The following is a 14,442-nucleotide window of genomic DNA, read 5'->3' as shown; positions in this document are numbered from 1 at the left end:
ACCAGGACCCGTTGAGAGTGAAGGGGACACTGTTACAATTATGCCAGCATGACCGGCACTGTCCCAGGTAAATACTTGCACACGTCAGGCTGCGCCAGGGATGGGCCCTGCCTCCAGCTGGCCTACGCCGAAACGAGAATCCAGCAGCTCATTCAATGAGAAAGCCCGAGATGCAGCATGGCCCGATCCGGAGACCCTACAGGGACCCAGGGATGCCTGGGGAACTTGCTGGGGGTGAGGGGCAGGAGTGGAGTCTCGGCCATACGAGGGAGTTGGTCCCTAGGCTTCGGGCTCCACAGCCCTCTCTACAAGCCCAGGAGAGGAGCAGGGACCAGCTGCTGTTTGGCAAAAACCAAAGCTGGGAAGGGTGCATCGTGATTATGTTAGCCCTTCCCCTTCGGCCGGTCACCTACGTGGCTTCCAGGTTGTCACTGCTAAAAACACAGCCGGCACACCACCTCCTTGTTGCTTGCAGTCACCTGTGTTCTCCTCAAAGGTTGAACTCTGAAGTAGATAGAAGATATGAAATAAAGTCTAAATTCTTTCATAAAATTCTAAAGGAGTAAGCAAGTGGACAAGAACTCCAGTAGTGGGGCGCCTGGGTGGCTCAGTGGGTTAAAGCCTCTGCCTTCGGCTCAGGTCATGATCCCAGGGTCCTGGGATCGAGCCCCGCATCAGGCTCTCTGCTCAGCGGGAAGCCTGCTTCCTCCTCTCTCTCTCTGCCTGCCTCTCTGCCTACTTGTGATCTCTATCTGTCAAGTAAATAAATAAATCTTAAAAAAAAAAAAAAAAGAACCCCAGTAGTGACTGCTGGACATGGAACCCGTGGCACGTGGCCAGTGTTTCTGTGGGGTGAGATGCCTGTGGGGTGAGATGCCACCAGAATTGCTAGACCCAAGTGCATAGCATCTGCCCTGCTCGGCACGGGGGGGCGGTGCCTGGAGGTGCCCTCCCCTCGTCTGCCTGAGAGTGAGGGTCTAATTCTTCACCCTGTTAGACGTTTGCTGATTTCTTACCAAGCTGAAGACCTTCATGCGTCAATTGCCTGTTCATGGCCTTCGCCCATTTTCCTCCTGGGTTGGTGCTTCTCACTGGATTACCGGAGATGCTTAACCCCTTCTGACTGTCAGTCCTTCACTTCGTACGCTGGACTCTTTGATTCCCAGGATATCACTTGTCTCCCCTTGGTTTTATCCTGTCTTTAGTCTGTGTTGGCATCGCAAGCTGAGCCCTGAAAGACTGAATGGATGGTGTGAAAAGTTCTGTGGGACACTTGAACCTGAGTGCATGTGGGGACAAGCCTGGCCGTTCAAGGGCAGAAGCTGGAGGGGGAGGAGAGAGCACCTGTGGAACGGACCCTTGGAGGCCAAGGGGGCTTTGGCCCAGCACAGCCAGGTGAATTCCAGGACCCAGGTGAGGTGGGGGCAGGGGGTACCCCATCCTCTTTCCTGGTCCTGGCCATTTCGCATAATGGCCTTGCCAATCCTACTCTTCCTTTTGAGATCTGAAAATCCACCTGATACATTTCACAGATAAGAGACTGGAGACAGGTGGAGTTACTCAGCCTAAGTTCCCACAGCTGGTGAGTAGCTGATTTGATCCCAGCATGTTTGGCACAGCCTCCTCCCCCAGGAAGCTCCCTCCACTCCTCCCTCTACCTGTTGCATACACCTTGAACTGGGCTCCAGGGCCCTGATTCTACTCACTGCCTGGGCATACCCAGGTGCCCTGTGGGACAAGCTCTCCCAGGAGAGAGGGGAATGGGCTTGGGTTGGGTTCCAGAGGGAACATAACAGGGTCAAAATCAAACCCCATACCAAGAAGGCAGTCCCCCCCAACCCGACTCCCTTCTGCCCCAGCCACCCTTCACCCCCCAAGTCCATCCTCCCTTCCTGAGGGAGGCTGCCCCTTCACACCCTGATCACGCTGTTCCTGAAGCAGTCTGGCATTAAGAAGGGGCTGCAGGAGGTCACACCCTACCCTGGCACCTCCTCCCTGGGTCTGGGCCCCAGTGTGGCACCCAAGTAGGCACAGGCTAGCAGTGCTGGGGGCCTCACATGTGCTCAGGCACAGAGGAACAGCTCCCACCAGCAGAAGATGCTTCAGCAACCCAGAGCAGCCTAGAATGGCACGTACCCTTGAAGATGAGTCTGAAAGCAACCTTGGGAGAAGAGAGCAAGCCACTGAAAGGGAGGGCTGATCGGTGCCATGATGGACAGAGTTACAATGTTAGCCACCACCGTCGGAAAGACCCAGGGCTGGGCTGGGGGAAGGACAGTCACACGGGCCTTCAGTTTTACCCACCTGTTATTTCTGAAACTGGACCATGACTCCCAGGCATTTATTGTGATTATTTTTGTATGCCTGAAATATTTCACTAACCAACTGACTTCCAAACCCCTTCCGCCTTCAATACCAGATCCTCAGGACAAACCCGAGCTCCTTGCCTCAGTGTCCAAGGCCTGGCCTCTCCCAGCTGACCTCTGAAGCCTCCCTCTGCTGCTCCTAGACCTTTGCTCCAGCTGTGTCTCAGCCAGGAATGCCTTTCCTCTGCCCCACCAGGTCTTTCTGGTTAATCCACAGGGACAGGAAGCTTCTAAGTGGTGGAGAAATGGGATCCAACATGACTTCTAGCAAGATGCCTTTAGGAGTCCCCATGAGGAGGGCAAGTCGAAGGGTGAGGCGAGGAGGCAGGGAGAGGTGGAGAGAGACCGGCGGTGAGGCCCTTTGCACACCCTGGCAACCGCAGCCCATGCCCTGGCATCCTCAGTCCATCAGTAGTCATGGAGATGGAACTCCAGCCCCAGAAGTGAGGACAAGGAAGCAAGGAGGCTCGAACCTTGACCTCCAGATAGTTGACCTGGGGCACTACTTCCCTAGTTTGTCTCCCAGGGCCTGGGGCGGGGGGTGCTCCAAAAGGCCAATTGTCAGCCCCAGGCTCTCCATTCAGTGTCCCCCCCTGCCAATCATACTCAGAAATGCCAGAAGGGGAAGCTAGGACAAAATGCAGGGAAACTGGGGGCCAGAGAGGTCAGCAGGGGAGAGCTGAGGTGAGGTCGGTGGATCCCACATTCCTGGGACAATGACCTAGTTTCTTTAAATCTGGTGGTGGCCCTGGACCCCCTGAGAGCTTCAGGGCGGGCCTATGACACCACCCCCCGCCTCGGTGGGGCAGGCTTTGGTGGGGGTCTCAGCATGACCTTGGGCGCCTGCATGTGTGGCACCCCCAACCTTGGACCCTTTGTGGAGAGGCTGGGGTCCGATCGGCCCAAGAATGTCTGAAGAAAAGCAGGGGAAGCACCTGGTTTCCCTTGGGGCTGCTCCTCACTTGGAGGCCGCCTCACCGTGAGCCTCCATCTCCTGGCCTGGGAATTGGGGGTCATAACTGCCCCCGCTCCTGGTTGTGAGAATGAAATCAACTGTTCAGCACAGAGTGGCACAGAGGACGTGCTCATTCACAGCCGTCCATTCACCGGCCCCCGGGAACGTCCGTCTAGAGCAGGGGCTCCCGGTGCCCCGATCCTGGGTAGAACGCAGTGGGGACCCTTAGGGGTCACAGCTCTGCCTCTTGACCCCCTCCACGTCCAGTCGGGAAAACAGTCCCGGAGGTCTCCCTCAAGGTCATAAAGGGCCAGTGCAGAGGGGAGGTGGAATACGACTCCTGGGGTGACGAGGCAGGCACTGTCCGTGGAGACTCGCATTAAGCGTGGGGTCCCGCGGTCCTCCGGAGCCCCGGGGAGCCTCTCCTCGCCCGCCGCTCGGGTTTCCAGGAGCCCCGCCCCGTGTCGGCCCGAGCCAGCCCCGCCCCCCGCGCGCCCTCAAGTTTCTCCCAACTTTTCCGCGGGTCCTGCCGGGCGCCCCGCCCACCAGCTGGTGACGTAACAATGGTGCAGCGCAGCGACCAATGAGCGGCAACGGGGCCCAGCAGAGCGGGCCAATGGCGGCGGCGGACGGTCCCGCGGTCCTGCCGGGCCGGGGCCGCACTGCGCCGCCCGCCGCCCGCTCGCCCGCCCGCCGCCGGCGCCGCCGCCCAGCTATCGGGCCGCGGTGGCTCAGACCGCGGCTGCGGCGGGCGCGGGCGGCGGCGGCCCGCCCGTCCTGGGACCTTCGCCTGCGCGCCTACCCGCGGGGGATCGGTGCGCGCTCCGGCCCTCCGCCGGGACCGGGACGTCAGGCTCCCGGCCCCGCCGCCCCCCACGGTGAGTCCCCCCTTCCCGCGGCCCGCTCGGCGCGCAGCCCCCGCCCCGGGCGGTCTCTCCCGGCCGCCGACCCCTCGTGTCCGCTGGGCACATGCACACGCAGGTGCAGCCCTCACTGCGCTGGCCACCGGTCGGCAAACACCCTGGCCTCGCCCCCCGCGACCCGCGGCCGCCGGGAGGGGACGGGGAGGAGCTGGCGGGCTGCCCCGGGCTCACTGCCCAGCCCTCGGTGGCCCAACCCCCCATTCACGGAACCGCGGCGGTGACTCGCTGCCCAGTGACGTGGGGCGGCCCAACTTTACGTAACCCGCCTGGCGCCCCACGGGTATCCACACGGGGTACACACACCTGGGGCGCGGAGTCCCGGGCCCGGGGGGTTGCTCCGGTCATGGGGCCCCCCGGAAGAGCACTCTGGCTGCAGCCCACCCTCACCGCGCCCGTCTCTGTAACTTAGTTACCCAGTGTGTGTGGACGCGGCCTGTCCGCTGACCCAGCCCCCTTGCAACCAAGGACTTATCCTTGAGGGAAAGCAGTGGGAGCTTGGACCAGGGTCAGGGGTCAGAGGCTAGGGCTCAGGTTGGGGCTGGGGGCTCAGAGGGCAAGGCCAGGCAGGGATCAAGCTGGGCACCCTGTGGGTTGGGCGTCCCCCCACTTCTGGAACGAGCCCAAACCGGGAGGGACGGAATCTGTGTTCTAGGCCTGGCTGTACCACGATTGCTGCCTGACCTTGGACAAGCTTGCCCCTTGCTGGAAAATGGGATGACAGTACCGGGTTCATCTAGTAGTTGGGAAGATCAAGAGAAGTAGCAGATCTGGAGACGATCTGCTGTGAAGAGTTGTGCTCACGGTTCTAGGTTGATTTTGTCCCCACCTCCTCCCAGCAGCTAGGGGTGCTGATATTCAGCAAACATGTTGGGGTGGAAGGCTCCACCCCATCTCGCCCTGCTGGGGCTCAGTGTTTATTCCTCCCACCCTTTTCTTATAGATGAGGAAGTTGAGGCTCAGAGAAGGAAAGTGATATACTCACGTCCTGTGATCCCAGTCCAGGAATCAGGTAGGTCTGGGTCTAGAGCTCTGACCCTGCCTGGCCCCATGGGGGGAGGCTCTAGGGGCCCCCATCTGTGGTCAGGGGTCAGAGGGATAGGGTCATGGTTAGGTGGGGCTTGGCGCAGGTGCAGTTGTGGATTGCAGCATTCTACCCGCCTACCTGGTCTTTTCTGTTTGGGGTTGGATATACCTGGTCAGCCAGGTCGGCGGGTCCCTGGGCTGGAGGAGGGGTATTGGTGGGTTTTCAGGGTGGCCTTGACTGTGGGTGGGGTGGTGAGGGTATGGGGCAGGGAAGAGCATCTCTAGCAGAGGTGCCAGAGAACGAGTCACAAAAAGTTTGGGAGATCAGGTGCACCTTGATCAAGGATGTAGGGAGGTGATTACGGGTCCAGGAGAGAAGGGAGCTGTGAAGAGTAGCTGGAGCTTCCGGGGAGGGTGAGGGTGTGGGAGTCTTACCGCCATCCCCTCCCCGCAGGTGGTCAGCCGCCAGGCCCATGACGTGAAGCCGCCACCAGCATGCCTTGGGACGCACGGCCCGGGGGCGGCGCGGACGGCGGGCCCGAGGGCGCAGGTGCGGCGCGCTCCCGGGCGCAGAAGCAGTGTCGCAAGTCGTCGTTCGCCTTCTACCAGGCCGTCCGCGACCTGCTGCCGGTGTGGCTGCTCGAGGACATGCGCGCCAGCGAGGCCTTCCACTGGGACGAGCGCGGCCGCGCCGCCGCCTACTCGCCGTCCGAGGCGCTGCTCTACGCGCTCGTGCACGACCACCAGGCGTACGCGCACTACCTGCTGGCCACGTTCCCGCGCCGCGCGCTCGCGCCGCCCAGCGCCGGCTTCCGCTGCTGCGCCGCGCCCGGGCCGCACGTGGCGCTGGCCGTGCGCTACAACCGCGTGGGCATCCTGCGCCGCATCCTGCGCGCCGTGCGCGACTTCCCGCCCGAGGAGCGCGCGCGCCTGCTGGACCGGCGGGGCTGCGGCCGCGTGGAGGGCGGCGGCACGGCGCTGCACGTGGCCTGCGAGCTGGCGCGCCCCGAGTGTCTCTTCCTGCTGCTCGGCCACGGCGCGTCGCCCGGCCTGCGGGACGGCGGCGGCCTGACGCCGCTGGAGCTGCTGCTGCGCCAGCTGGGCGGCGAGGCGGGGGCCACCAACGCCGCCGCCGCCGCCACCGCCGCCGCGCCCGGGGAGGCGCGCCAGCGCCGCCTGCTGCTGCTCGACCTGCTGGCGCTGTATGCGCCCGCCGGCGCCGCCGCGCCCGCCCGCCGGGAGCTGCTGGGCGACCGGCCGCACTGGCAGCGGCTGCTGGGCGAGGACAAGTTCCAGTGGCTGGCGGGCCTGGCGCCGCCCTCGCTCTTCGTGCGCGCCATGCAGGTGCTGGTCACCGCCATCTCACCCGGACGCTTCCCCGAGGCCCTGGACGAGCTGCCGCTGCCGCCCTTCCTCCAGCCGCTGGACCTCACGGGCAAGGGGTAGACCTTGCGGGGGGGGGGGGGACACCCCCTGGGCGCTGGATTTTTGGAAAATCTATTTTTCAGAGCGATGTACCCAGCACTTTACATATATTGGTCTCTGTAGAGGAGAATCTCTGCTTCGTATGTTGTGTGCGTTGCGGGCCCGGCTGGGCAGGTGGGCCCCCAGCTGCAGGTTTCCTGGGCCTGGCTGAGCTCAGCTCCCCACTGCTCCCCGCTCCCCAACTTTTCGCAAGGGTTCAGGGGTCATGCGACTCTCTAGAGCCAGGCCCAACCCTCCACTCGCTGGCTAGCCACCGAGGGCGGTGGTGTCCCAGAGGGAGCGACAACAGCTGAGCAAAGGAGTTGGACAGGGGCAGGCTGTGTGGAGGGACAGGCGGGGACAGGCGGGGACGGCTTGTGCGGAAGCTGAGAGCAGGTCTTGTGAAATCCTAGGAGTTCCTCTGCACTGGGCACGTTTGGCCTTGTAAACTCCCGTGGGGGGGAGAGGAGGGCAGAAGGCTTCTCCCCGCTCCCACACTGGCCCCCTGCCGGGCCTTGGGTATCCTTGTGACAGCGACCGGACTTGTCCCTGTCCCTTCTGCTCTTCCCTGGCACGTAGCAGTCACCTAGTCCTGGGGCTCCTGCTTCTCTCACCTCCACTGTGGAGCCCCTGGCCCCTGGCGCCAGCCCGTCTTCAGGTGGGTTGGATGTTCCTTCTCCCAGGCCCGACCACCCTCCAGCCCTGGGTATGGGCTCCCCTGTGCCCCCCCGCTCAGCCCCTGGTGGGTGTTTGGCAGCACGTGTGGCTGACGGGGCAGCTGTAGCGCCTGGTGGCCAAGGGCTCTTAGCCCAGCCCCCGGAGTTGCCTTCTGCCAGAAGGTTCCGAAGATGACCTGTTAACAGATGTGCCGCTGCCCCTCAGGAGCGTGCTCCGTGCCCTGAGGGGCCTGGAGCCCAGGGAGGACGCCAGGCGGCCCTGCCCGGGGAATTCCACTGGGCCATGAAATCCACCCTGCGCCAGCCCAGGCTGGAGGGCCGCCGTGTCCTGCTGGGAGCAGCAGCCTGAAGGTCGGCCCAGTGGGGGGGAGGGAGGGAGAATGGGTGAGTGGAGGCCCAGGGGCTGAGATTGCAGGTGGGAGTGAGGGCTCCTCCCTCCTGCTGTGTGTCCTGTGGGTCACTTAAATAGCTTCTCTGAACACTGACACTTGGGGCAAATGGATGCTGACCTCTCTCCCAGCTCACAGCTTGGGGCATCGGGAGCCTTGGCTCGTCTAGGCGGTCCCAGGTCTTCAGCGATGCCATTGTTGGGGGGAGGGCTTGTTGCCTTTGGGGGTGGATGGAGGTGGAGACAGAGTGGCTCAGAGTAATGGGGGGCTCCTGGGCCGTGGGCCTGTGGAGGGCCTTGGTGCCTGGAGCCACCAGCAGCCTCTGCCTGGAAAGACCGACAGGGAGCCTGGGCCTGCAGACTTCCTGTCCTGTCTCCCCAGGCCCAGCTCTGTCCTTAGTGGGTCAACCCTCCTGGGCCCCTCTTCCCCTCCACTCTATACCTACAGCTGCCCCTTTGAGGGCCTGGGCTGGGACTGGGGTGATGCAGAGTTGGGGGAGCTGCCCTGCCTCGGGCCTCCCCGGGAGGAGGCTGTGGAAGGGACGCCCCACAGAACCCATTGTCAGGCAAACAGGAGGCAGGACCTGGGCGGGATCATTCCGGGCACTGCGGCCTGGGGGCCCAGCCCGAGCACATGTTCAGGGGAAGTTCAGGGGCCCAAACGGGGTGGTTTGGTTGGAGAGTGACCGGGAGGCAGAAGCTGCGGGGACTGCTCCATCATTTGCTGGGTGACTTTGGGACCTCTAGGCCTTGGAGGGCTGAGAGGGCAGGAGGAGGGGATCCCGGAGCACTGGCCCCTGATGTCCTCACTGGGGGCGAGTGGGACGGGGTCCGGGAGGGTAATGGAGTTTACACTGCTTGGAGCTGCACTGAGGGCCACAGAAACCAAGGTCAGGCTGGCGTCAGTGCCTGATGGCTGCAGAGTGGGGCCTGATTCCTGCCACAGCTCCCGCGGAGACTCGGGGGGATGCCTGGCTCAGCGCACCGCAGGCGAATGTGAGCGCAGAGGACCTAGGGAAATGGTGCAGGGTGATAAGTGGAACGCCAGGGTTATCTGGTGGCCACTGCTGGCCAGAGGGAGGGCAGGAGACTGGGCAGGAAGTACCTAGCATTGGGCTTATCAGAACCTGGGGCCCTCCAGCCCCAGAAAGGGCAGCCGGCGACTCAGCTCTCGGTCATTGGCAGGTGGCCTTGGTGGCTTCTCAGAGGCAACCAGTCTCTCTGCCCACGACGGGGCCTCCTTTCCTCCGGAGTGAGGCACGTTGGTTTGCACACTGGGTTCACCAACCCCAGTCTTTCTATGGAAAACCTGACAGCGCCCAGGACTGCCATCCCCACGCCCGCCTGGCGGCCCAGGAAACCGCCTGCTAGAGCTCGGGGGCCAGAATCGCGTTCCCCCACATGCCTGTGGGGGGAGGACAGGGGAGGCGAGGCCACTCCGCCACAGAGGGGTCGTGATCTTGGGCAGGGATCCTGGAAGGGACATCACGGGATGGCCCGTGCTATTGGGGTGGCCTGGGGGAGGTGGCCGTGAGGGCAGGGGAGTGAGGGCCGCACGCGGACCTCAGCCTGGTGTCACCTCGATGCAAATTACTCTGATTTCCCTTCTGTTTCACCAGCTTCAACTACTGGGCTGAGAGCAGTTTCCTAAATGACGGCCCGTCCTGTTCAGAACAAGGATGCTTCCTGGGCGCTGGGAAGGAAGGAAGCCAGCGCGCTCGGGGGACGCTCTGCAGGGTCTGCCCCTGTTCCAGAAGCGAGAGGCTGCCGTCATGGCTCCCCTGTGGTTCAGTCCGGCTGCATTTTTAAATGGAGGCATGATTGACCTTTGATAGGTGCACACTTTATATATTTTGGAATATATATAGATGGAATATATAGAATAAAAGATGGGAAGAGGCCTTTTTCAAAGATTTTTTAGAATAGGCTTTACACCCAGCATGGGGCTTGAACTCATGACCCTAAGATCAAGAACCACATGCTGTCCCCACCGAGCCAGCTGGGTGCCCTGAGAATCACAGACCTTACATGTGTCATGAGGACTTCTGACAAATGTCTACACACATGTAACCACCCCAGTCAAGACAGAGATTTCTCTCTTCAGCGATTTGTAAAAAGAATTTCTGCTTCTAGAATTCACGCTCCAGGTGGAACCCTGGAACCGCAGGGAGAAAGAAACCAGGGCGGGGCGTGGCTGGGCTTGGCAGGGCAGGGGCGTCCTATTCTCCCCTCCCCCCATGTGGCCGCCAAATAAAGGGGCCAACTTCAAACCTACTATAAGCATTTTCCTATATTGTAAAATGCTTCGTAAGTGGGATTTCTCAGAGGTCTTTGGTGTTTGCTTTGTGACATTTGACTCACTAGTGTTGACGGTGTAAGGAGTCAACGTTAGGACTGTTTCTAAAATGTGAATTTTATTTCTTTTGAAATAAATAATATATTTACATGGCTTGAAATTCAAAAGATACAAAAAGGTCTAGACCACAGGCAACCACTGTGACCAGCTGTGTAGCGAACCCACCGGCAGTTAAACAGGTCTCAATCTCTCTCTCACCCTCTGCACGGTCTTTGGCCCAGCCACGTCCTTACGCACGGCCAACAGCGTGGATGCAGCCACGTCGTGGCCTGATTCCCCCAGGACACCTGCCCTGTGACAGCGGCGCCCGACCTCGTCAGGCCACTCCTAGGTGCTGGGGTCACAGGACGGCCTGCGTCACATCTGCCCCCGACTTAGGATCTGTTCTTGAGGACAGGGTCCCAGAGGTGCGCCAGGCGTTTGCTGAGCAACACCCTTTCATCCGTGTCCATACAAGGGCCTTAGGTGTTCCTCGGACTGGTGTGGACACGTTTTTAGGGTATATATTCACCATCGGTGATGTCCCAACTTCCCCCTTTAAGTGAGGTTTTAAATTTATAGTATTTTACTATTTTGAGGAAATCAAACCCATATACTTAATTTCCTCTGTGGGAAAGCCCTTGTCCTCCAGAAATCAGATACTACTCCCCCTAGTTTTAAAGTGGGTTCCACACCCAGCATGGAGCCCAATGTGGGGCTTGAACTCGACCCTGAGATCAAGATCTGAGCTGAGATCAAGAGTCGGAGGCTTCACTGGCTGAGCCATCCAGGCGCCCCTGACTTAAAGATTCTTTAATCCACTCAATAGTTATTTCGTCCACATAATGAAGGGGTGGGGCACATCAGTTGTGACCTCCCCTGCCTGTCCCCTCCCCTAGATGTGCCTTCATCACGCTAGCTCCCCGCCGGGCCGGTCGGGCCGCCTGCCGTCCCCAGCCCGCCTGGCCTCCCACGTCGTGCTTGCTTCGCCCGCTGCGGTCAGCACTCTTGGTAATTCCCACCTGTGTCTTCCCAGGTCTGGAGTTCCACAGAGCTGGGCTCCACTCCCAGTGGCCCCTGTGTGACCTCCAGCAAGTTACTGAACCTCCCTGTCACCAAGGCTAACAAGATTTCCCTCAGGGGGCTCTAGGGCGACAGGGAGCTGTGCAGGAGCCCCAGGCACACGTCTGGCATTCAGGGCACTTGTGGGCACGGATGTTATTCTGGGACTTCTTCCCTTCCTCCCCTGACAAAACGTCCCAGAGAGGGTTCTTTTCTTTCTTTAAGATTTATTTATTTGAGAGGGAAGGAGAAAGAGAAGAGCAAGCGAGAGCACAAGAGTAAGGGGACAGAGAAGCAGGCTCCCCACTGAGCAGACAGCCCGACGCGGGGCTCCATCCCAGGACCCTGAGATCACAACCCGAGCCGAAGGCGGACGCCTCACCGACGGAGCCACCCGGCCCCCAGCCACCGAGGGTTTTTTTTTTTTTTTTTTAAGATTTTATTTATTTATTTGACAGTGATCACAAGTAGGCAGAGAGGCAGGCAGAGAGAGAGAGGAGGAAGCAGGCTCCCCGCCGAGCAGAGAGCCCGATGCGGGGCTCGATCCCAGGACCCCGGGATCATGACCTGAGCCGAAGGCAGAGGCTTAACCCCCTGAGCCGCCCAGGCGCTCCATTCCACCAAGCGTTCTGACAAACTGAGTTGAACGCTTTGGGAAGGGCGGATGTCTACAGTTTCCTTTGTCTTTCATCAGGGACATCGGACATGTCTTCTGTGGACTGTGACATTCCCTGACAGGAGCCGGACACGCCTCGTTCAGGTCTTCCATGGCATACAACGTGTCCTGCTGCTATGAATGGGATCCTCTCCCACATGCCGGTTTCCAGCAGGGCATGGCCGACACTTGGGTTTGTTTCTTGGACGGAGTCTTAGGCGCAGGGGCTCGAACCCTTCCGAAGCCTGCCCATGGCAGCCCGGCCTCGGCAGGCCTCCATGCGGAGACAGCTCTGTGCTCCACCTCCCCTGACGGCGTCCTTCCCACAGGCGACCAGGGGCGACCAGGGGCGCATCTACCTCTGGACGGCCGCCCTGGGGACACTGGTGCATCACACTTTCCTGGCTGTGGGGCTGGGCTGGCCGACACCATGGGCAGATTCTTCCAGCACAGGTGGGCGGGCCAGCCTCATGAGTGCCTGCCGGGGGCCCTTTCTCACAGCCCAGACACCAGACTCGACCAGGTTTGGAAAAAGTCTAGTTTATTGCACTGTCTCAAAGCACAACTAAAAATTAAAACCAGAAGGAAAAACCATACAAAGCACTGAAGCTAAAAGTAGTTTAAAAGTATCCAACTAGACTTAGGTTTAATTGCACTAAAGTCCCGTGGGTTAGGGGAACTCTGCCGTCTGAGGGGGGCCGGGCAAGGCACAACATACACAGAGAGAGGCCGCAGCCAGCCTGGGCTGGCCTCTGCCGTCACCGAACTCCAAAAACAAGGATTCTACAAAAGTGGAGTGTGAAGTAGGATCTGGGATTTCAGACTCTTGTCCTCGTTTAGACCTGGAACGCCCCCATCTTCACGGCTGGCCGGGTCCCGTCAGAGAACACATCTGACCGCTCTTCAGCTGTGGCCTGGGGGCTCCCGGATACACTTGCTTAGGAGAAAACAGGCGTCGAGTAACTGGGCCCCGGGCCAAAGCAGACTAAAAAAGGCGGCGAGGCTGGAGTCCTGCTTGGGAGCCACCTCCCAAGGTGCTCACCCCAAGCGGGATGGGGGGCGTTGACCCCGGGGCGGACCCGTGGTGGGGCTGCCGGGCCCATGGCCCAGATGCCCGCGAGGACCCCAAGGACTGAGGTCTGGCGAGGCCACTGCAGGCCCCGTCGGGAACTCCCGGGAGGCGTCCATGCGAGCCCGGCGACGGTGCTGCCGCCGCTCGGAGCCAGCCGGCAGGTCCCACGACGGCCCCAGAGGGGGTGCCCGAGACCGGGCAGGCCCAGGGCAAGCCACGCAGAGGAACGAAAGGCCTTCCGCTGGTTTCACGGAATTCATTTCTCCTCTAAATTTATAAGAGCTGATTTCGAATGAGGTATCTTATGCAGGTTTGTAATACAACAAACAAAAAAGGCAATAATTAGTAGACTCATCCTGTGAGGAGGCTTCTGGGCTCCACGACGGCCGCCAGCAGCACCGCACAGCACTGCGACGAGCGTGCTCAGTGAGCTCCCGTGGCGGAGCTCCCCCACGGCCCGCTGCGCCTCCCGGGGCCACGGCTGCCTTGGAAACACATGCACCTTTTCTATTCCGCGTCCTCCAACGGCCTTTATTGTTTTGGCTAAAGTGTGTTCTCCAGGAAGTGAGCGTGCCGTGCCCTGTGAACGGGCCGGGAGGGCACGGGTGGGGTGTGTGTGTGTGTGTGCGCGCGTGCGTGCTGTGTGCTGGCACAGACCAGTGCCCCACCTCTCTGATGTGGCCTTGGTTTCCCAGCAGAGGTGTCCAGCATGGAATGTGCTAGAACTCATGTCCCTGTGGCGACCGTGAAGCTGAGCGGGACCCCCTCAGCGGTGGGAGCACGCTGACCTCCGGCTCCCCGGCTCATGCCTGCGGTGGGCCTGGCAAGGCCGGGAGGAGGCCGGTGCTGCCGCGCTCGGAGGCGGCCTCGGCAGGAGCTCAGAGGCACGGCCGTGCCGGCAAGGGCTCCGGATCGCTTGGCTGAGGCTGTGGGTTCTGGAACAAGACGGAAACAAACATGGATGAAAGCAAGTGTGGGCGGTCCAAGCCGGCCCAGCATGTCTGGACAGAAGCTGACGAGGTGTGGCCAAGAGCTCGCGACTCCGAAACCACCGTGTCCAACCCCCGTCTCGGCCTCCTCCCTCCTGAGCGCCTGGCCCGGGGCTCCGTCAGATGACCTCCCACTCGTCCTCCAGGTCCTCGGGGTGGGGGGTGGTGGCATGGCTGCTCGCGGCCCCATGAGAGTGGCTGAAAGTCCTCGTCAGCCGCTGGAGGAGGTAGCCGGGGGGGCCCACGGCCCACAGCTCATCTGACGAGGTCACTGCAGGGACGAGAGGCAGCCGCACGCCCGTGAGTCACCCGGCCGGGGCGGCGGGCGCAGGTGCAGTCGGCCGCCTCCCCGTCCTGCCGTGGCACTTTCTAGCTGGTGGCCCCAGACACGCCACCCCCAATCTGTGCCTCAGTTCCCTCAGCTCTAAAGTGGGTGGCCCAGTTCTGGCCAGCTCTGACCAGCAGGGTGCCGGGTGCCCTCCCTCAGGTGTGACCCTCGGCTCTTGGGAGAGCGAGCCCCATGGGAGCAGCCT

The 14,442-nt window shown here is 61.3% G+C and overlaps 2 protein-coding genes across 3 annotated transcripts in view; one reads left to right on the top strand and one right to left on the bottom strand.

Annotated features, from left to right (window-relative positions):
- Positions 1–3,952: 3,952 nt before the first annotated feature.
- ANKRD9 (ankyrin repeat domain 9) lies at positions 3,953–10,255 on the top strand. 2 transcript variants are annotated; one of them, XM_080809182.1, is made up of 4 exons: positions 3,991–4,199; positions 5,185–5,253; positions 5,722–6,709; positions 9,416–10,255. In XM_080809182.1, exons 3-4 carry the CDS (start codon positions 5,763–5,765, stop codon positions 9,603–9,605), a joined length of 1,137 nt encoding a protein of 378 aa, XP_080665308.1. In that variant the 5' UTR covers positions 3,991–4,199; positions 5,185–5,253; positions 5,722–5,762; the 3' UTR covers positions 9,606–10,255. The 2 variants fall into 2 exon arrangements, with proteins under 2 accessions (XP_080665309.1, XP_080665308.1); XM_080809183.1 differs by lacking the exon at positions 9,416–10,255 and having other exon boundaries at positions 3,953–4,199; positions 5,722–6,826.
- A 1,391-nt stretch (positions 10,256–11,646) lies between these two features.
- Positions 11,647–14,442, bottom strand: part of TECPR2 (tectonin beta-propeller repeat containing 2) — an 89,329-nt gene continuing 86,533 nt past the window's right edge. The window contains exon 19 of the mRNA XM_080807529.1: positions 11,647–14,180. Within this exon, the coding sequence (XP_080663655.1) occupies positions 14,029–14,180 (152 nt within the window). The 3' untranslated portion in view covers positions 11,647–14,028. The remainder of the gene's footprint in view (positions 14,181–14,442) is intronic.

The sequence above is a fragment of the Martes martes genome (genome assembly GCF_963455335.1).
Source record: "Martes martes genome assembly, chromosome: 7".
NCBI lineage: Eukaryota > Metazoa > Chordata > Mammalia > Carnivora > Mustelidae > Martes > Martes martes.
Note: the sequence above shows the minus strand (reverse complement) of the source record. Positions and strands in the feature narration are given on the sequence as shown.